The sequence below is a fragment of the Megalobrama amblycephala genome, linkage group LG18 (assembly GCF_018812025.1).
Source record: "Megalobrama amblycephala isolate DHTTF-2021 linkage group LG18, ASM1881202v1, whole genome shotgun sequence".
NCBI lineage: Eukaryota > Metazoa > Chordata > Actinopteri > Cypriniformes > Xenocyprididae > Megalobrama > Megalobrama amblycephala.
In genome coordinates, this window is record NC_063061.1 from 19,779,755 (window position 1) to 19,802,001 (window position 22,247).

Genomic DNA, 22,247 nt, shown 5'->3' on the forward strand with positions numbered 1-22,247 from the left:
TCAATGGTACTGAGCAGCTTCTCAATAATAAATTTTGGTGGTCATCTTTGCAGTCAGATACCATTGCTTTCATCCAGAACTGTGACACCTGCCAAATGTCCAAATCCTTCCGACAGGTACCTGCCAGTCTCCTCCAGCTGCTACCCATTCCACAGCAGCCATGGTCCCACATAGCTATTGACTTCATAACTGATCTCCCAAGCTCCCAGGGTCACACCACCATACTCACCGTGATTGATTGGTTCTCCAAGGCCTGCCGTCTCATCCCATTGCCAAGGTTGCCATCAGCCCTGGAGACTGCTGAACATTTATGCAATTGTGTGTTCCGCTTCTATGGCCTCCCCGAGGACATTGTGTCAGATCAGGGACCCCAGTTCACCTCTCGAGTTTGGTCTGCCTTTTTCCAGAAGCTCAGTGTTAACATCAGCCTAACCTCTGGTTACCATACACAGTCCAGCGGTCAGGCAGAACGCCTCATTCGGTTCCTTAGATCATGCTGCCACCATAACCAAGCAGATTGGAGCCGATTCCTACTCTTGGCTGAATATGCACAAAATTCAATTCAAAAGCCTTCCACTGGACTAACTCCTTTCAAAATAATAAGACAGATAACACCTGTTTCTTTTTGTCTATCACTGCCATCCAATTACCGTATCTCACCAAACTCACTTCATGTCTCCCTGCTCAAGCCTGCTGGCGGCCCAAGAGGAGAACTTAGAGGGGACTGGTGATCAGAGGAGGCTTACTGTGTGCACAAACTGCTAGACTCCAGACGCCGGGGCAAAACCTTACAATACCTTGTGGACTGGGAGGGGTTCGGCCCAGAGGAATGGTCGTGGGTCCATTCGGATGATATCCTAGACGCTTCACTTACTACTGACTTTCATCTGACCCATCCGGACAAACCGGCCCCTCGACCTTGTGGAAGATCCCAGCGTCGATTTCCTCCTTGCGTCAGGAGCCGCTCGCAGGGTGGGGGCTCTGTCACAAATCAAGCCTCTGTGGCTCCCTCTGATCACCACCAGAGGTCATCGTCACCAGAGTATTGAACTTCTCCCCTTGGACTCCATTTCCCATCATCCCGTACCTGGCGCTGATCACGCGCACACCTGTAGCCAATCCCGTGGACTATTTAACCAGCACGCTCACACTCACTCACTGCGAAGTTTTGTTTTGCCGTGGCTAACAACTCTGAGCATATATTCCTGTTTATGATATCCCTGTGTATGACCCTGGACTGTTTTCTCTGTTTACAATACATCGCTGCCTGCCTTGACAATTGTTCTCTGTCTGCCTCGATTGTGTGTTTACTGTTTGCTGCCTGCCCTGATCTACTGCCTGGTTTAAGACTACGTCTCTGCTTTGTCATTCCAACGCCATTCAAGATCTTCACTTCTACAACCACAAAAGGACAGTATCACTTATCTGCACTTCGGTTATCACCATTACATCAACTCATACTCACCTGCACTGCTGTTTAACTCTGCTGGTATCAATAAACATCTCTATCTGTGAATTCCTGTCTCTGACCCTTCTGTGTTGTAACAGCTGCTGCTGTTAATATATTTACAATCACATTTATGATCTGAATTTGCTAAGCATAGCATACTGCTACACAAAGTCAGTGACTTTTTAAATTATTTATTGACTTATTTATTAAGTATTGTCTACTTGCTGCTGCTAATATTATTTGCAACATTAAAATCGTTATGCATGTTCATGCTTGTTAATAAAATCTCTAACATTACCATCTGAAATTGTTATGTATTCTGTTGCTGTTATATATTCGCTATATGCAATCTGAACTGCTACTGCTGCTACAGCTGGGGGGTATTCCAGAAAGCAGGTTATGTGACATACCTGGGTATGTTTAAAGGTGGTAAAGAGGATGTTTTGTTTTATACATTTTTGCAATATTACTTGAAACTGTCTTTACTAAGTGATAAAAGACTATTTATTAGGTGCACTGAAAGGAATATTATTAATATACATCATCTGTGCACGAGGTAGGGCCTTAAAAACATCAGCCAATCGTTTACGCGATCATCGCGTAAACGATTGGCCCTCTGGCTTGTCAATCACTGCCATTGTGAGAGACGTGCGCGGATTGGCCCTCTGGCTTGTCAATCACTGCCATGACGTTCCTTGTGAGAGACGCGCGGCTGCGCGCTCTAGTAACTTTCCACACTACATGCGCCGCATGCAATGTTTTTGTCAGGAGACAGGAGTAACAACTGCAGATTATGAGGTGAGTCCGACATAATGAATCCACTAAGTGTGTGCGCGGCTTAACGATTTGTAAGGCCGATTATGAATGTAAATTGATACTTATGACTGATCGCGCTCAAACGCGTCCAGTCAGAGCCAGTTGCTTTCTGTCTGCGATTACAGTCGGTGTTCAAATTCCATGTGAAAGTATATAAATCTGCTTCAGGAGCAGGAAACTATCGCTGTATGTTGAGCATAGTCAGAATGTTTTAGCTAGTCGTAAAATGTGTATCATTTCAAACGCTCATTTCAAAAACTCAGTCAACGAAAACATCCTCTGTACCACCTTTAAGAGTAAGTAAGTGGATAACTTCAACTTTTTGTTCCAAAAACTAAGGTAACGTTCAGGGTATGTAAGTAGCCATAGCAACTTACTCTCTGAACGTAACCTCCAGAGCAGGTTATATATAATAAAGGTAATATATAAATATATATAATAAAGCGGTAATGTTTAAATGTTTATTTAATTCTAATATACACTATATTGCCAAAAGTATTGGGACACCCCTCCAAATCATTGAATTCAGGTGTTCCAATCGCTTCCTTGGCCACAGTTGTATAAAATCAAGCACCTAGGCATGCAGACTGCTTCTACAAACATTTGTGAAAGAATGGGTCGCTCTCAGGAGCTCAGTGAATTCAAGTGTGGCACCATGATAGGTTGCCACCTGTGCAATAAGTCTATTCGTGAAATTCCCTCACTACTAAATATTCCATGGTCAACTGTTAGTGGTATAATAACAAAGTGGAAGCAATTGGGACCAACAGCAAAGTGTCAGGTGCAGTAATGTAAAGCTCGCCGCCACTGGACTCTAGAGCGAGTCTGGGTTTGATGGTTGCCAGGAGAACGGTACTTGCCTGACTGCAGTGTGCCAAGTGTAAAGTTTGGTGGAGGGAGGATTATGGTGTAGGGTTGTTTTTCAGGGGTTGGGCTTGATCCCTTAGTTCCAATGAAAGGAACTCTTAATGCTTCAGCATACTAAGACATACCAAGACAATTTCATGCTCCCAACTTTGAGAACAGTTTAGGGATAGCCCCTACCTGTTCCAACATGACTGTGCACCAGTGCACAAAGTTCCATAAAGACATGGATGAGCAAGTTTGGTGTTGAAGGGAGATCATCAAAATTCCATTGCCTCTTCACTATATTTATATATATCCTTTTTTGAATGATTGACATGAGTGATTATAATAAAAGTGATAATCAATAATCAATATGTAACCTCTTTATTATTAAATGATTAGAGTGATTTATTTCATATACAACCATAGAATGATTATGTGGCTGTTGAAATGTTATTTTCAGAAGATCTGCTGATATCTGTGTCTTTGTCTGTCATGTTATCTTATGTTTTGAGAAACTTTCCTGTTTACAGTTGGAGCCTGGGCTGACTTCAACCTTGAAGAAGCTGTGAAGCTGTGTATCTGTGTATGTGTGCTAATATTCTGTGCAGGTCCTGACAATTGGCAGTTCGGATAGAGCAGTGGTCTCAAAAATAAAACATAATCCGGCCCGCTAAATTATTATGATTATTCTCTAGTTGCTACCTGTCTGATATGCAAAGAAAAAGACGCCGTTCTATGGGGGCATTCACATATCGCGTCACATAAGCGGCCACGCCGCATTCTCTTCCTTTTCAAAGCGCTTTCGCTCCAGTAGCTTCTGTCGTTGCTATGCAACCATGAGCTGCGCTCTCAACCGCGTCGCTTCTATTATGAGCGCGCTTGCCTAATAAGTGTGTGCGCGGCTTAAATTAAAGTAAAAGCACTCGACTTTAAGTCACGAGCGTCGATTTAAAGGTCCCGTTCTTCGTGATCCCATGGTTTAAACTTTAGTTAGTGTGTAATGTTGTTGTTAGAGTATAAATAAAATCTGTAAAATTTTAAAGCTCAAAGTTCAATGCCAAGCGAGATATTTTATTTAACAGAAGTCGCCTACATCGAACGGCCAGTTTGGACTACATCCCTCTACTTCCTTCTTTAATGACGTCACTAAAACAGTTTTTTGACTAACCTCCGTCCACAGGAATACACAAGAGTTGCGTTTGTAGAGTGTGTTTGTCGCCATGTCGTCGAAACGCTGTTATTTTCATCCCGCAGTCCAATCACCGGGTCTGATTCCGGCTCAAATTGATAGGGTAAAATTAAAGACATGTTTACAATAACACTGAGCGCATGCATCTCCACGTTATGGTAAGAGGCGTGACCTTTCCGGGCACGGTGCCCTAAACTGCTGTCGAATCACAACACAGGAACCGCTGGCATTCTCGTTACGCATTTCTGAAGGAGGGACTTCATAGAACAAGGAAGTCATCAGCCCGTTTTTATGACAGTGGAAACAGCGGTATACAAATAAGTAAATTATGTGAAAAATACTGTGTTTTTTTTACACGCGAAACATGAACACATGTTATATTGCACACTATAAACACAATCAAAGCTTCAAAAAAACACGAAAAATGGGACCTTTAAACCACCGAAACGCGTCCGATGCAACCATTAAACGTTACTGATGCTCAAACGGCATCTTGGACAAATGTGTCTCAGCTGTGTGAGCAGAAGCGCTGCAGGTGTCTGTCAAGAAACAGAAGAGTGTACAAATGTATTCAGGGATTGTATTTGTTCAGTACAGTGTTGTTCAGTGCAAGATTTCAATGTTATTTAAGCTAACATAAAGGAGGGGAAAATACTTACACTAGATGTTAAAAACTAATAATGCATGTAACAATGAGAGATTTTTATTTTTTGGCAAAATAAAGTTGATATATAGCTCCAGTTTTTTGTTTATTTCTGACCCCTCCACACCACAAGTGTTGCTGGTTTTGTTCCTAAATTACTAATTTTTTTATTCCATGCACCTTGTTGGATGTGAGAAGTTGCACCAGACTATTGCAATTAATAGTATTATATTAGTATATTAGTAGTATTATATTAATAATAGTATTATATAATTATATTACACTCTGTAACAATGAGAGAGACACTGCTGTTTACATTTGGTATGGTAAATAAAATATTTATAGTATAGGTATAAAAATATTTTAGTAGGCCTAATGAAATTTGAAGTAAATGAGAAATAATGCAAAGGAAAGTAAATTTTCTGAAATGTTGCGCTTTCTTGCGCTTGAATGTTAATATGGCCCTCCTATGAGGTGTCAATCACAGCAACGCCCCTCCACCAATTTGAGTTTGAGACCCCTGAGCTAGAGACTGAGAGACACGACCTCATGACCCCAAAGGGACATCCAGTCCCTAAATCCAGGGTTCCCTCGTCAGCTTCCTGACGCATGAAGATACGTTTCTTACTATCTGTCCATGTGTGGAAAACTTCTAATCTTGTCTATCTCCTCTTAGCCAATCAGAATCATTTTTACCTTAGTAATGACGTAGTTAGTAGACTCTGTTAGAGTATAATTGGTGTGAAAATGTGAATGTACGCAGAGCGGCCTACAAACTCCTTGTAAGACCTGAAGCTGGCTTCTGCTGATGAAACTGATGCACTACACACAATCTTCCGCTGACAGGGATTTATAAAGGGATTTTTGTGCAGGTTCTGCCGTACACATGGTTTTATAAATCTGAAAACTTTTGTGCGTACACAGAATCTGGCTTTTGTGCATACATAAACTTTTAGGATGAAATCTATGGAAAGTTTTATAAATTAGGCCCCTGGTCTCTCCATCAGCCATCTCCCCTGGTTTCCATTGCCTGCTCTGCATCCTCCTCCAGAGCCCCCATCCTCTCTCCTTAGTTGGGCTGTTATGGTGCGATGACACACCTTTCTGGGAGGGGGCATAATGCAACATGAATATTATTATTTTTTTGTGTGTGTGTGTGTGTTAATTGAGTTCAGTTCCTGTTTGCCAGTGTTTCCTTTTCTGGGTTGTCTCCATGGTTGTTGATTGAGTTATGCAGGTGTTCCTTGTTACGTTACTTATCTTTGTGTATTTAACATAGGTGACTAAGCCGACTAAGCTATTGAAAGAGATTATTCCAGAGGTCATAGATCCTCTTCTTAATATTTTCAATTCATCTTTATCACTAGGATACGTACCAAAAACTTTTAAGCTGGCTATTATTAAACCTTTTATTAAAAAAAAAAACACAACTTGATCCTAGAGAATTAGTCAATTACAGGCCGATCTCAAATCTCACTTTTTGTCATGAGCACCAGTTGGAGTGCCCAAATTAGCCACTAGAGGGCACTCCAACCCGGACTGTTCCTCACCACACTCTTGAACTTCATTTCCCATAACACACTTCCCGAAATTATTATCCTGTCATTGCACTCAGTTTTGTGTTTGCTCATCAGTGTCTGTCTATTTATACCTGGTTTGTTTCTGCTTTTGTTATTGAGGTTTCATTTACGGTCACCGGCTTCTCTGTTTGTTTTTCCCTTGTTTTTGTATGGACTGTTTTGTGGATTTTGACCCTTGCCTGTCTGGATTACGACTTTGGATTACCCCATTAAAGCTGCACATGGATCTTACCTTCCTGTCTCTGTGCCAAACGTGACAGAAACCTCAGTCATGCCTAGATCCAGCAGTATGGGGTTTCGAGTTCTTCCTCCGGCCACGGTAAGGGAGCGGATGGCTTGACTTTGGGTGTTGTCGCCTCCAGCGGGGAATGGAGGTGGGAGGATTTGCCCAGTCATTTTGGACTATGGCGGTGGGGCTGGGTTATAATGATGCGGCTATAAAGGAGATCTTTAATAAATGCCTGGATGACCCGTTGCCTCAATGGGAGTTGAAGGGGCTTCAAATCCTGGATTTTTGGGGCTTTGTCAATTATCTCTCCCATAGAAGCCATTGGGCAGCACCTGCTCAGCCAGAGCCCGCTCCAGCCCGTGAGTCCATTCCAGAGGCCGCTCCAGCCCGTGAGGCTGCTCCAGAGCCCGCTCCAGCCAGTGAGGCCGCTCCAGCCAGTGAGGCCGCTCCAGCCAGTGAGGCCGCTCCAGAGCCCGCTCCAGCCTGTGAGTCCGCTCCGGTGCCTACAGAGGAGGTAGGCACAGAGCCACCGCCTCACCCACGTAAGAGGAAGCCTTCCCAGAGCCCGCTGTAGGCCTGGAGGCCTTCCCAGAGCCCGCTGTTGGCCCGGAGGCCACCCCAGAGGTATTGGAGCCGAGTGCTCCCCCGGTGAGTCCTGACGTGGCCAAGAGGGCTGTCTTTGTCTTTTATATCTTGACAGTTCTGCGTGCTTGGAGAACGCACTTAAGGTCTTGTGACCACGTCCCGGAGCAGCCCGAGCCCGCTGCCGTCCCGGAGCAGCCCGAGCCCGCTATTGTCCCAGAGCAGCCTGTTGCCGTCCCAGAGCAGCCCGCTCTCCATGTCAGTCCGGTCATGGCCAAGAGGGCTGTCTTTACTTTCTATGTTTTGGCGGTCTTGCGTGCCAGGAAGATGCACGCAAGCTATCAGCTCTCCCTTATACGGCCATGGAGGCCATCACCGAGCAGCCCGCTCTTCCTCATATGTTCACTGAGCCCCCTTGGTCGGCCCTGCCACCGTCCACCCTGCCACCATCCTGCTACTGCTGCCCAGGCCATCAGACCAGCTGAAGCCCACCTGGTCAATTCCTCCAGCACCACCCTGGCATTCAGCCCGGAATCCAGACCTGCTGGAACCCACCTGGTCAGTTCCTCCAGCACCACCCTGGCACTCAGCCAGGACTCCGACCTCGATAGAGCCCCCATGGTCTATTACTCCGGCTCCCCCCTGGCCTTCAGTCGGGGACTCTGGACCTGGCCCACCGTCCCTCCCCCTGGTCCTCCTCCGGTCCACCTCCCTCCTGAGAGTTTTGTTTTTGTTTTTGTCTTATGGAGCATCTGGTAGCCGCTCCGTAGAGAGGGGGTACTGTCATGAGCACCAGTTGGAGTGCCCAAATTAGCCACTAGAGGGCACTCCGACCCGGACTGTTCCTCATAACACTCTTGGACTTAATTTCCCATAACACACTTCCCGGACTCATTATCCTGTCATTGCATTCAGCTCTTTTGTGTTTGCTCATCAGTGTCTGTCTATTTATACCTGGTTTGTTTTTGCTTTTGTTATCGAGTTTTTGTAAGACACTTTATGCACAGTACACAAAACACAGTATGCGTGGAGGCGTGAATCATCATGAATAATGGGTCATTTACACCTGAGAAGACAAAAGAATCGCATAATAATGACCTGAAATGACTTGCATAATAATGAGGCCTTTCAGTCAGGTAGGCTGTGAAAAAACCCTCTGTGATCATGTTTCTCAAGCTCATCATGGTGTATATCAAACATACAGAAAAAAACAGCAATACTGTGAAATATTATTACAATTTAAAATAATGGTATTCTATTATATACTTTAAAATATAATGCATTTCTGTGATGCAAAGTGTCTGAACAGTTATGTTACCTCTATGGCATTTCATATAGGCTTTTAGCTTAAAAGCATGCACATTTGGAGAAATATTGATGGATTCTCATATGTTTATGTCAATTTTCTATATAGAGGAGTAATGTTTATTCAATATCTCTGTGCACCTTTAGTCCACAAATTCATTTAAAGAAGAACAGGAACCAGGAACTAACGGCATGTCTTCTAGAGGTCATTAACCATAGCTTTAACATCCAGATAAACACTTTTCAGGACAATAAATACACGATTGAGACGATGAATGCATGTATTGACTGAATTTGTGTCTGAATAGCGCTGGCTCCATGGGCGTGGCCGCATTAGTGGATAATGAGCTGAATCACGGACTTCTGACATGGCTCTCTTTTCATACAGATTACATAAACACAGAATGTTTGTTTTCGATTTGACTTACACGATTTAAAACCTGACATTTCAACGTTTCTTTAGACATAAGTCTATTTTTTTGTCATTAGTATTCACTAAGTTACAGTTCATTTTCTGAGAACTATCAGATTGGACTTCGTTCAGAGGGAGACGAGAGATCACGCATCATGTTAGTTTTCTTTATTTTACAAAAAGCACAACATTGTGTTTTTACTCTGAGTGTACACAAATAAAAGAACCAGACATTCTATAGTTTCAATTGATATATTACTTATGTCTCTATGAAAAAAAATTACGTAGTATTTTAAGTCTATTTTGCTGCAATGTGAAAAAATCCTGCAAAACGTGCCGCCGCGTTAGCCAACTCCAGAGAATTAAATAGACTTGAAAATCATGTTGGCATTAGTGGAATTGCATTGTCATGGTTCAAATCATACTTATCTGACCGTTATCAGTTTGTAGTAGTAAACGAAGAGATGTCATTTCGATCACAAGTTCAATATGGAGTACCGCAAGGCTCAGTACTAGGACCATTGCTTTTCACTCTGTACATGCTACCCTTGGAAGATATCAATAGAAAGCATGGCGTTAGTTTTCACTGTTACACTGATGATACTCAGCTCTACATTTCTTTGCGCCCTGACGAAACTTACCAATTCACAAAATTAACAGAATGCATAGCTGATATAAAAAAAATTGGATGACCAGTAATTTCCTACTACTAAATTCAGAAAAAAACAAAGATTCTAATTTTTGCATCAAAAACTTCTTCACGTAATAACCTAGAATACTGTCTAACACTTGATGGCTGCTCTGTTAAGTCTTCGTCATCAGTTAGGAACCTGGGTGTGCTCTTTGATACCAATCTTTCATTTGAAGGCCATGTTACTAGCATCTGTAAAACCACATTCTTCAATCTTAAAAATATATCTAAACTACGACATATGCTCTCAATGAAAAATGCAGAACAGTTAATTCATGCATTCATGACCTCAAGGCTAGATTACTGTAACCCTCTACTGGGTGGTTGTTCCGCTCGCTTGTTAAATAAACTATAGCTCGTACAAAATGCAGCAGCTAGAGTTCTTACTAGAACTAGGAAGTATGACCATATTAGCCCAGTTTTGTCAACACTGCATTGGCTTCCTGTTAAACATCGTATAGATTTTAAAATCTTGCTAATTACTTACAAAGCACTAAATGGTTTAGCTCCCCAGTACCTCAGCGAGCTCTTAAAGCATTATAGTCCACGTCTATTGTGATCTCAGAATTCAGGCCAGCTGATAATACCCAGAATATCAAAATCAACCGCAGATGGTAGATCCTTCTTTCAGGTGACCTTAGATGACCCAGAGGCGAAAGTAGTTTGCAAAGTTTATTATAGTCCCAAAAAACAAACAGAAACAGACTGCCAGGTGCTATATAGCAAACACGCTGCAGCTGGTGAACAAAGGATTATACAGCAGTTTCCCGAGTCACAGATCCTCGACTGCAGTCCAACTGGAGTGGAAAAGGATTAAAGGATTATTAGGCTGCATAAATTAGGTCAGCCGGAACCGGGAACACTTCCTATAACACCAGATGTACTCATTACATCAGAAGAAGAATAACATTGGTAACGCTTTAGATTACAGCCCGGAAAGTACTGTGTAATTATAACGAATTTACAGCATAACTATCGATAATTATAGTGTACCTATACAGTACGTATGTGTAAGTATAGGGGAACAATATGTAAAGTATTGGGAATAAAGGGGTAACAACCAGGAAACTACCAAATTATTTATACTGTAAGTATTTTAGAACTAAGGGGTACTTACACTGTTATGATAGACAACAATCTTATGTTTGGGAGCAATTTAGCGAGAAAGTGCACTGATTAAGTTGTTTCAAGGCAAGTAGAAAGAACTATTGCAATCTTTATTAATACATGGGCAAATATAGCTACTTTTGTTTCATGTAGTTACAGGGTAAGTATGACATTGCGGGCCGTAAATTAAAGTGGTGCTTGTTACCCTCTTATTTCATGTAGTTACAGGGTAAGTATGACATTGCGGGCCGTAAATTAAAGTGGAGCTTGTTACACTCTTATTTCATGTAGTTACAGGGTAAGTATGACATTACGGGCCATAAATTAAAGTGGTGCTTGTTACCCTCTTATTTCATGTAGTTTCAGGGTAAGTATGACATTGCGGGCCGTAAATTAAAGTGGAGCTTGTTACACTCCTATTTCATGTAGTTACAGGGTAAATATGGCATTACAGGCCATAAATTAAAGTGGAGCTTGTTACACTCTTATTTCATGTAGTTACAGGGAAAGTAAAAAAAAAAAAAAAAAAAAAAACGCAAACAATCTGATATCACTTGGAAATCTTTATTTGAAAAACAACTTATTTCAAAACAGTTTTGAAGCTACAACACTTCTCATTTGTTTCTCTTGCTTGGCTATCTCCTCCTCTTGTTCCTCTTTTTCTTTCTTTCCACTGATGAATCTTAAGAGGGAATCCCATTTGCTATTCTGTATTAAAAGAAAATACAGTACACCCGGAAATGTGCTTGTTTACTCATCTTTTACCCTCATGCCATCTGAGATGTATACGACTTCCCTTCTTAAGATGAACATAAAAAGGTTTTTAGGAAAAAATAAATCATATGGGAACGCTTTATAATGCAAGCTCACGTGTTCCTAAAAGTCGAAGCATCAAACAGCACAACTACAGTAATCCATACGACACCAATGGATGAATCGATGTCTTCTGAAGTGAAACGATACGTATTTGTAAGAAAAATACCAAATATTTTAATATTTTTAAAACTTTCGACCAACTGTCTTCTGCGCGTGCATGCGAGGGTTGAGAGTTCATGCTTGACGTAATTTGAAGCGTGACGTAAGCGTGCCGAGAAACTCACGCAGATGTTTTTTTAATTATTATTATTTTATTAATGCTGACAACAAAATACACAGAATAACAGATAATGAGAATGAGAAACAAACAAGACAGAATAACAGAGACGGCAGTTCTCACGCGAGTTTCACATGAATCTCCTGCGAGAACATCATGAAAGCTTCATGTTGCTCATTTCAATGTTCTTTGTCAAATGCAAAGTCGACTCTCATGCAGGCGCTGGTGACAGTTGGTTGGAAGTGAAAAGATGAATAGCCTAAACCATGAGAAAATTTCGGGGTGTACTGTATTTTCTTATAATACAGAATAGCAATGAGATTCCTTCTTAAGATTCATCAGTTGAGAAACAAGAGCAGGAGGAAGCCAAGCGAGAAACAACAACAACCAAAAAACGGACAAAACGTGTTACTTTCTGTCAGGACTTTAGAATTTGAAATGGAAAGTTGATTTAAAAAAATGAATAAGTGTTGTAGACCTGTTTTTAATAAAGTTGTTTTTCAAATAAAGGTTTCGGAGTCAGTGATATCAGATTGTTTGCATTTTTTAAATTACTTACCCTGTAACTACATGAAATAAGAGGGTAACAAGCACCACTTTAATTTACGGCCCGTAATGTCATACTTACCCTGTAACTACATGAAATAAGAGGGTAACAAGCTCCACTTTAATTTACGGCCCGTAATGTCATATTTACCCTGTAACTACATGAAATAAGAGGGTAACAAGCTCCACTTTAATTTACGGCCCGCAATGTCATACTTACCCTGTAACTACATGAAACAAAAGTATATTTCCCCATGTATTTGTCACAGAGGCGAACTCCGTGATTCCCTCCTCTGGCCATCGGAGGGAGCCCTCACCAGAATACTAACACCCTCACACATGCACCACACTACATTTCCCATGAGCCCCTACCTCGGACTGATTACCCCGCCAGCTGTGACCCATTATCAGAACTATAAAAGACTCTCAGTTCCATTCCTGCTCCGCGAAGTCTTGTATTGCCACGGTGTACATTTCTGAGCGTTTATATCCTGTCTGATTGCCTGTTGCTGAAACCTATTGTCTCCCGTTTACGAACCCTCACCGCCTGTCTCGACCCTTGCTTTGTCTGCCGCTTGTGAGTGATATCTGCCTGTACTGACCATTGCCTGTTATCTGACCTCCGATTCTGCCTGTCTCTGCTGTTCCTGTCTGCCCCTGTCTGACCCTGCCTGTTTGACTTCGATTCTGTACAATAAAGCATGCAAATGGATCCTGGCTCTAGTGACGAATCATTACAGTATTAAAAAAGATTGCAATAGTTCTTTCTACTTGAAACATCTTAATCAGTGCACTTTCTCGCTAAATTGCTCCTAAACATAAGATTGTTGTCTATCATAACATTGTAAGTACCCCTTAGTTCTAAAATACTTATAGTTTAAATAATTTGATAGTTTCCTTGTTGTTACCCCTTTATTCCCAATACTTTACATATGGTTCCCCTATACTTACACATACTTACTGTATAGGTACACTATAATTATCGATAGTTACGCTGTAAATTCATTGTAATTATGCAGTACTTTCCGGGCTATAATAGTCTTTCTGTTTATCCCAAGGTTTACCGTAGTCAACCAGATCCGGGCCGTATCCAGGTGAGACCGAGGACTGGCGCCTTGACACGACCACAACGCAGCCCTGAAGTATCAGCAGAGATTGAGTCAACTAGATCATCCATTGTGAAAGCCTCATCGACACGACAACCAGTGGCACAGCTCCTCAACAAACCGTCCATACCGGTGTGATGAATATGATCCTCAATTGGATTGAACTGGAATAAATACTTTGAATGTTGCGATCCTTTTGGACTTATGATAGCAACCTAAATCATAACAAAGCACTGTTCGCCAGAGGAGGACTGGTCCCCCGACTAAGCCTGGTTTCTCCCAAGGTTTTTTTTTTTTTCTCCATTTTAACACAGAAGTCTATTTGCTACCTGTTTGCCACCTATTGGAGTTTGGGTTCCTTGCCGCTGTCACCTTGGGGACACTTGACATTTGACTTGACATTTGATATTCAACAGTGCTTTGATCTACCTGCATTGACACTATTCTTTAAGAGCTGCTGTGCAGCCAAAATTATATACCAGTTATCAATGTAAAGCTGCTTTGACACAATCTGCATTGTAAAAAGCGCTATATAAATAAAGGTGACTTGACTTGACTATATTATATCAAATGTGGTTGTTTTCTCTTACGTTCTCATGTGTTTGCCTTGTGGATTATAATAAATACTGTTACAGTTCTTGCCTTCGTCTTTGTTGTGTGCTTATACAGCCACAGCGTGACACTGTGAGGGATAGATGTACAGTCTTTACAGTACAACATGCTGCATAAAGTTCCTAGATCATGAAATATCACAACTTTTGTCACAACTGTTTTACAGTGGTTTTTCTACAGAATTTTTCTTCAGAAAGACATTTCATCAGTTGAACAATCGGTATGTTGTTAAACAATAGTACAATCAATTGAACACACTGTACGTCTGTCCCTCACAGCCTCATTTTCATTCCTATCAAAACATATGATGCTACCCTGACTAATCTCATTGGCCACAGAATCTGCTTGTGCTGTGTAGTAAATTATGTGATTGCTAGTAGATTTCATAATAAAGGGGATATCAGTCTGTGCCATCGAAAGTATCATGACTGAACTAAATATGAATTAAATTACAAAGAATGAAGATATACATAATACTAAAGCAATATACATATTAACCAATATTAAAAGATAAATTCCAGATGAATGAATCTCATTTGATGAAGAATTGTCTATAGTATGTCATCCAACTGAAAGACTCCAAAGGATTTGGGTAGCTTATTTTGAATGTAACTACATATAGATAGCAAGATAGCAATGCCCTCTACTGATATTGTATAATCACAATGGAAAAGGTGAAGCGTGAAATACCCTTTTAAGAATTGGAGAAACTGTTGAGGAGTTGAGAATTTTCTGATACTAACAATCTAGGGTTGACTCAAATTAAGTTCAACGAAGCATTATAAATTCTTGCTTTCTGTGCATGTGCAAATGCTGATGCGCAAATGTTGCTTTATTCCATTTTCTTCACTCTATTTTTTTATTTACATATATTGCTTAATACATAAATTATATCTTAACACTTTATTAACACTTGAATGATGAAGAGAACAAATTAACAATAATTGTTCATATTTATTTGGTGTACACCAGCTACAAATTATGCCTTCATTAATAATGTTGATTGTTATCACATATTTATGTTATACATCTATACATGTTGCCTGCTTTGTCGGATATGCCTATACAGAGGAAATTCATAGAAAGAAATTAAAATATGTGGTAGCAATAAGGTTCATTTGTTAACATTAGTTAATGTATTACCTAACATGAACTAACCATGAGCAATACGTTTGTTACTATATTTGTTAATCTTTGTTAACATTAGTTAATAAAAATCCAGCTGTTCATAGTTTGTTCATGTTAGTTTACAGTGCATTAACTAATGTTAACAAATACAACTCTTGATTTTAATAATGTATTAGTAAATGTTGAAATTAACATTAACAAAGATTTTAAAAAAATGCTGTAGAAATGCAGTTCATTATTAGTTCATTTTAACTAATGTAGTTAACTAATGAACCTTATTATAAAGTGTTACCAAATATGTATTGAAGTATTTAAAATTTGCACTTAAAGAAAATGGTCACATCATTAGCTGTTTGATTGCATAAATAAATGTACAAATAAATAAAAATCAGCTAGAATTAACTTTTATTTTTGCACATTTTTAACATCCTTTGTCTTATTTCCTTGGATTGTAAACCATATATTATGGGATTCAATCCAGGTGGTATTACATGAAACATTATACCCCCGAACTTCCTAGTCTCAGCATATACAGGGAAACGATGGAGAACAATGGGAACAAATCCACAGATCTGCAAGATTATATAAACAGCTAAGTGAGTGCTGCAGGTTTTAATGGCTTTGCTGTTGGTTGCTTTGTTTTTGCTTTTTATACATACCATCACTATTCTGAGATATGTCAGTAACACCCACCCCAGTGAGGAGGTGAGTAAAATCACAGTAAAAGTTAATCCATATACATTATTAATCACTGTATTTTCACAGGACAGTTTAAATAGTGAAGGATTGTCACAAAAGTGGTTTGCAATGAATGATCTGCAGTGAGAGAGACGCACACTGAGGCCGATCAAAATTGACACTGGAACTATTGCAGCACCCCAGGCTCCTGCCGACAGTTTTACAATCATTTTATTGCTCATTATAGTTGGGTATCGCAGTGGATTGCATATGGCCACATATCTATCAAAGGCCATGATCATTAGAATAGTATGGGATGTTGTTCCATTTAAATGTGCAAAAAAAGCTTGGAAAACACACTCCACATATGTGATGTAGCGCTCAGATGGGTCTGTCATTAAGTCCCTCAGTAAACGCGGTACGAGGACAGTTATTCCTATAATATCACTCACTGGCAAATGACAGAAAAGAATGTACATAGGCTGGTGCAAACTTTTTTCTGCTAAGATCTGAATCAAAATCCCAATGTTAGACACCATTGCAAAGACATAAGCCATCAACAGAAAAATGAATGTAAGCTGGCTTGACTGAGGTGTAACTTGCAGTCCCTCCACTAAGAGTACACTATATCTAAATGTCAGGTTGTCCATTTGTGACCTAAAGAAAACACAGATTAAGTGACAAACACTTGTATTAACAACATAATATCTCAAAGCATTGCTACAGGTAGATTATTTATGCTTCCAGAGAGTAGTCATATTTTATACTAATGTTGAAAAAACATACTAGGATTTTCTTTGTTATATCAATCTTTATTATCTATTTCTTTCTGTAGAAAGGTTACTCCTTAAATTTACCAAAGGAATTTGACCTTTTTTTTTCATTTACACTTGCTTACAGAACTCAAGAAATATTCTGGATCACTGTACAATTATGTAATATGAGTTTGATATAATATGACTACATCTGAAATATTCTTTACTTACCAAGGAAAGTGACCAACAGATACACAGTTGTCACGTTACTTCATATAAATGTCACTTCATATAAATGTCACTTCATTTACAGAGACATCTAACTCTATTAGTCAGTGTTACTGAATTATCATTAGTTATGAATACCTCAACCTGGTTGTCTCTGAGTAGATTTAAGCAGGCATCACCATTTTACTTATGTGTCACCACAACTTACATCTTGTCATCATACCCCAAGAGTGAAAATACACTTGTATCTCTCTTTTCTGTGATTGGTGCACTGTTTACCAGGGGTTTGTTTCCCAAAGGCATTTTTAGCCAGCTATGGTTGCAGGTTTTGTTGTTACCATCAAAGTTCAGTGATTTGGTGTTTCTCAAAACCATAATTCTATTATATATTTGCAAACAGCATTGCAAAATTGTGGTTGGATCTGCAGCTCTCAAACCTCTCATTAGAAGCTTAGTTTGTGGTTATTATGACAGATGAACTTACTTAAGTCAAGTCAAGTCACCTTTATTTATATAGCGCTCTTTACAATGCAGATTGTGTCAAAGCAGCTTTACAGTGATAACTGTTCTATAATTTTGGCTGCACAGCAGCTCTTAAAGAAATGGTGTCAATGCAGGCAGATTAAAGCACTGTTGAATTATCAAATGTCAAGTCAAATGTCAAGTGTCCCCAGCTAAGCAAGCCAAAAGGTGACAGCGGCAAGGAACCCAAACTCCAACAGGTGACATCAGATGGCAAACAGGTGGCAAACAGGTGTTAAAATGGAGAAAAAACCTTGGGAGAAACCAGGCTTAGTCGGGGGGCCAGTTCTCCTCTGTCGAACAATGCTTTGTTACAATTCAGGTAACTATCATAAGTCAAATGGGATCGCAACATTCAAAGTACTTATTCCGGTTCCATCCAGTTGAGGTTCTTATTCATCATGCCGGTATGGGCGGTTTGTTGAGGAACTGTGCCACTGGCTGTCGTGTCAATGAGGCCTTCACAGTGAATGATCTAGTTGACTCAATCTCTGCTGATACTTCAGGGCTGCGTTGTGGTCGTGTCAAGGCGCAGGTCCTCAATCTCACCTGGATACGGCCCGGATCGGTTGACTACGGTAAACCTTGGGACAAACAGAGAGACTAATATTAGCGTAGATGCTATTCTTCTTATGATGTAACGAGTACATCTAGTGTTAATGTGTTATGTGTATACCAGGTTAAAAAGATGCATTTTTAGTCTAGATTTAAAGATTTAAATTTGCTTCCTGAACAATGTTAGGAATATTGTTCCAGAGTTTACGTGCCAAATAGGAGAAGGATCTACCACCTGCGGTTGATTTTGATATTCTAGGTATTATCAGCTGGCCTGAATTCTGAAATCGCAATAGACGTGAAGGACTATAATGCTTTAAGAGCTCACTCAGGTACTGGGGAGCTAAACCATTTAGTGCTTTGTAAGTAATTAGCGATCAAGCGAGCGGAACAACCACCCAGTAGAGGGTTACAGTAATCTAGCCTTGAGGTCATGAATGCATGAACATTTTTCATTGAGAGCATATGTCCTAGTTTAGATATATTTTTAAGATGGAAGAATGTGGTTTTACAGATGCTAGAAACATGGCCTTCAAATGAAAGATTGGTTGGGCCACTTAAGTTTTAAAAAAGATGCGTGGAATGCAAAGTCTTCAGTGGCACAGCAGTAGCGAGAAAGGGTCGCAGACCTGGCTTTTAACGCGATCAACATGGGTTCAAATACACCTTTTGCCGAGCTTGCATTTATTTTCAGTGAAAATGAAAACAATGTTCTAAAAGTGGAAATAAACTGCAAACAAGTGTTTAATAATATTAAAAGTGTTTATTGTGTAGGGTAAGGGGAAGGTGAGGGTTTTTATTCTCCCAATAAGGCAGCATCCATTTAATAATTTTTATAAATATAATCATTTACACTCTATGATATTATTGCATCCTGTTAATGTACAAAAATTCTGAGGTGCAAATTGTATCTGGCAATAAAGTATAAATAGAATTTACTCTTTTGCAAAGAACTAATACTTTTACATGGGTGTAAATAGAATCTTTCGCTATTTTCATTTAGTGTAAATAGCATCTATCCTTAAGAAAATATGCTATTTTCACTTAGTGTAAAAAGAATCTATCAATATTTGCACAGTGTAAATATCATCTATCATTAAGAAAATATTGTAACAGAGTTCGTAATAAAAGGAAGGAAGATGACAAGGATCGGCTGTGACTACTGGCTGCTTTATTGGCAGAACCAAACAAAAAGGCATGCAGACAGGCACAAAAACAGTCATAAACAATATAATAATTCACTCCAGCAATTTCAGCAGGTCTCCAGGAGTGTGGCAGCCAGTAGTCCTTCTATCTCTCGCTCGCTCCTGTTTCTCCTGGCGTTAAATACTTTCTCCACGCCAATTACTGCAACAAGAGACAGGTGTTTGTTATTTGCACTTAACCCGCTCATCCACCGCGCGTCTCCTGACGCTCTCCCTCGCTGCAGCGTTCACTGAACCACGCCCCCCTTGCCACAAATATGCTATTTTCACTTAGTGTAAATAGCATCTAACTGTTATTTACACAGTGTAAATAGCATCTATTTGCACTTAATGCAAATAGCCACTGTCATATCTTTATGATATATATATATATATATATATATATATATATATATATATATATATATATATTTTTTTTTTTTTTTTAGCTGTGAATACGTAATAATGTTTATGTTTAAATGTTGTCAATACATCACTATTGTATGTTTCAGCCATAGAAAAAAAAGATGGACAATGCGATGCTGCTTCCTTCCATTGTAATGAACTGAACGTAAAACGGACGATGATGGGCGTTGACATGTTACGCAAAAACGTCTGTTTTGGAGCCTGGGCATGCACAGAACGAATCGTCATTGGAGCCCGGAGGCAGAGTCGCGGTATCAAACTTCCGCCCAGACACTTGCGTCATCAAGATCAGATCACCTATTTGTTTTATTATCTATTGTTTACTATATTTTTCTTTTCCTCCTCTCTTTTTCATTTGGCTTAAATGATGGCTTAATTACATCTGGCAAAGAGGAATTTACATTTATTTGAATGTTTATTAATGCACATTGTTCATTTTTATACTAAATTGCTGATAACTAGGTCAAAACAACATAACGTAATTGATGTATTTTAAACATATAAATTATACACAATTTAAAATTCTAACTGTAAAATAATATTCTGTTTCTAGAGCAATAATATTTTTGAAACCGCGGTCAAGTTGAAGGATTAGTTTTGTCCTGATAATTATTATTTTATACCCATAAAAATAATTAGTAACTCAGATAATGATCACCTGCTTTTTCCCATCATGGCTAATGTTAGGCATGTTATCTTGGCTAATAACATGTATTAATTAGCTTATAAAGCCCATATTTAATGTTACAGAAAAAAACTCAGTGATCCGTCAGATCCTATAGGTCGGTTAGTACAGTTTACTGCTAAACAACTCATTTTGTCAGTGTGAAATAACACAGAAATCGAAAAATAATAGTTATTTATTTATCTTCAATCTCCCCTCGAAGCTTCGACAGTCCTCAGAGAAGCTGTCAGTCACAAATGTCAATCATAACGACACGCCCCGTTTCTATAGCATCAAATTGCTAGCCAAAATCAAACTTATCATAAAAAACGAACTATTAAATATATATCAGCGTGATAACAACTACCTTAAATGACCAGAACCATCTTTCGGAAAAAATTATTGTAAGTGTAATTAATTTTTTTATTTTGACAAGTGCCGTTCGTTTGCATTTAGAGGGCGGGGTTTATGACTTGTACTGCATCCAGCCACCAGAGGGCAATCAAAGAGCCCGCTGCTTCACTTTTCAGGACATATGAGGCACACCCGGTTTCAGCATCTATCCAATGGTACAAAAATGTACGTTTTAGCTGTAAGTTTTATGTATTAATACCTACATAATACATATTAACAATGAGACCAAGCTTCCCACTTTTCTTACAATCGACAGTTCAGCCTCCATCTAATCATCAACCTATGTATAAAATCAAGGCCCCATCCTACTTTTTTTTTCTGATAATCTGTTATATTTGGATGCATGTCATAATACATTAAAAAAAAGATCTGTCGCTATTTGCGTTACATCATGACTTGACCCTAAAATGGCCATAAAATGTCTTGTGCTACAGTGGTTCAACTTTAATATTATAAAGCGACGAGAATACTTGTTGTGTGTCACAGATACACCAGGCTCTACACTCACCCAATCACAACGCACTCCCTCTCCTGAGTATTAACAAGCCACACCTGACACTCATCAACACAGCAGCATAAAAGACACTTCAGAACATTCAGTCACTGTCCGCTCTCGTTAACGCATACCTACCGTTTATGCTTACCTCAAGGACTCCGCTAACTTCTACTTACCTGTATCCAAGTGACTCCTAGTGTCTCCTCAGCTTCTGTGAGTGTCATCGTGTCCCGTCTACTCCACGCCTGCCTGCTTCCACGATCCCTGGGAAAGATAAAGACAAGTATCAGATACAGTATCATCTTATAAATGACTTAAGTTTCATTTTTGGGTGAATTAACCCTTTAAAGGATTAGTCCACTTTCAAATAAAATTTTCCTCGTCTTAATTTACTCACCCCCATGTCATTCAAGATGTCCATGTCCTTCTTTCTTCAGTCGAAAATAAATTAAGCTTTTTCAGTGAGAGGTCTGGCTACAGGCTAGGCTGGTGAGTTGGTGATCCTACGCTGATGCAGTGGCCCTCAGCGAGATCTGTCCTGGTCAGGCTACACTGGACCACCGATCCTCGAATCAGGACAGGCCAGGACCTCCTGTCTGTCTGGGCCCAGAATCAGATCTGAGCGGTATGGAGGACTTAAATGCCGCTGAGCCTTCGCCTCTCTGAACTTCCCCACCACCGCCTCGACGGAGGTACCAAAAATTTCAGAGGGTGAAACCGGTCAGCCAGGTTCAGCCACAGGTGCCTCTCCTTGGCCACCATCGCTGCCATCGATCTCCCAATCAAAGCAGCGGTTTGCTTGGTGGCCCGGAGAGCCAGATCTGTGGTGCGGCGCAGCTCTTCTACCACCTCATGGGACAGATCCTGCACCTGATCCAGATCCTTCAGCAAGTCAGCCTGGTAGGCTTGTAACACCGCCATGGTGTGTAAAGCCGCACCAGCGTGACCTGCTGCTGTGTATACCCTGCCCTTCAAGCAAGAAGTTAC

At 40.0% G+C, this 22,247-nt stretch overlaps 1 protein-coding gene across 1 annotated transcript; it reads right to left on the reverse strand.

Moving 5' to 3' along the window:
* Nucleotides 1-15,529: 15,529 nt before the first annotated feature.
* Nucleotides 15,530-17,147, reverse strand: LOC125252859 (olfactory receptor 10H1-like). Its single transcript, XM_048166496.1, has 2 exons — nt 17,003-17,147; nt 15,530-16,673 (listed from the first exon to the last, which is right to left on the reverse strand). Exon 2 carries the CDS (start codon nt 16,664-16,666, stop codon nt 15,737-15,739), a length of 930 nt encoding a protein of 309 aa, XP_048022453.1. The 5' UTR covers nt 16,667-16,673; nt 17,003-17,147; the 3' UTR covers nt 15,530-15,736.
* Between the last annotated feature and the right edge of the window lie 5,100 nt (nt 17,148-22,247).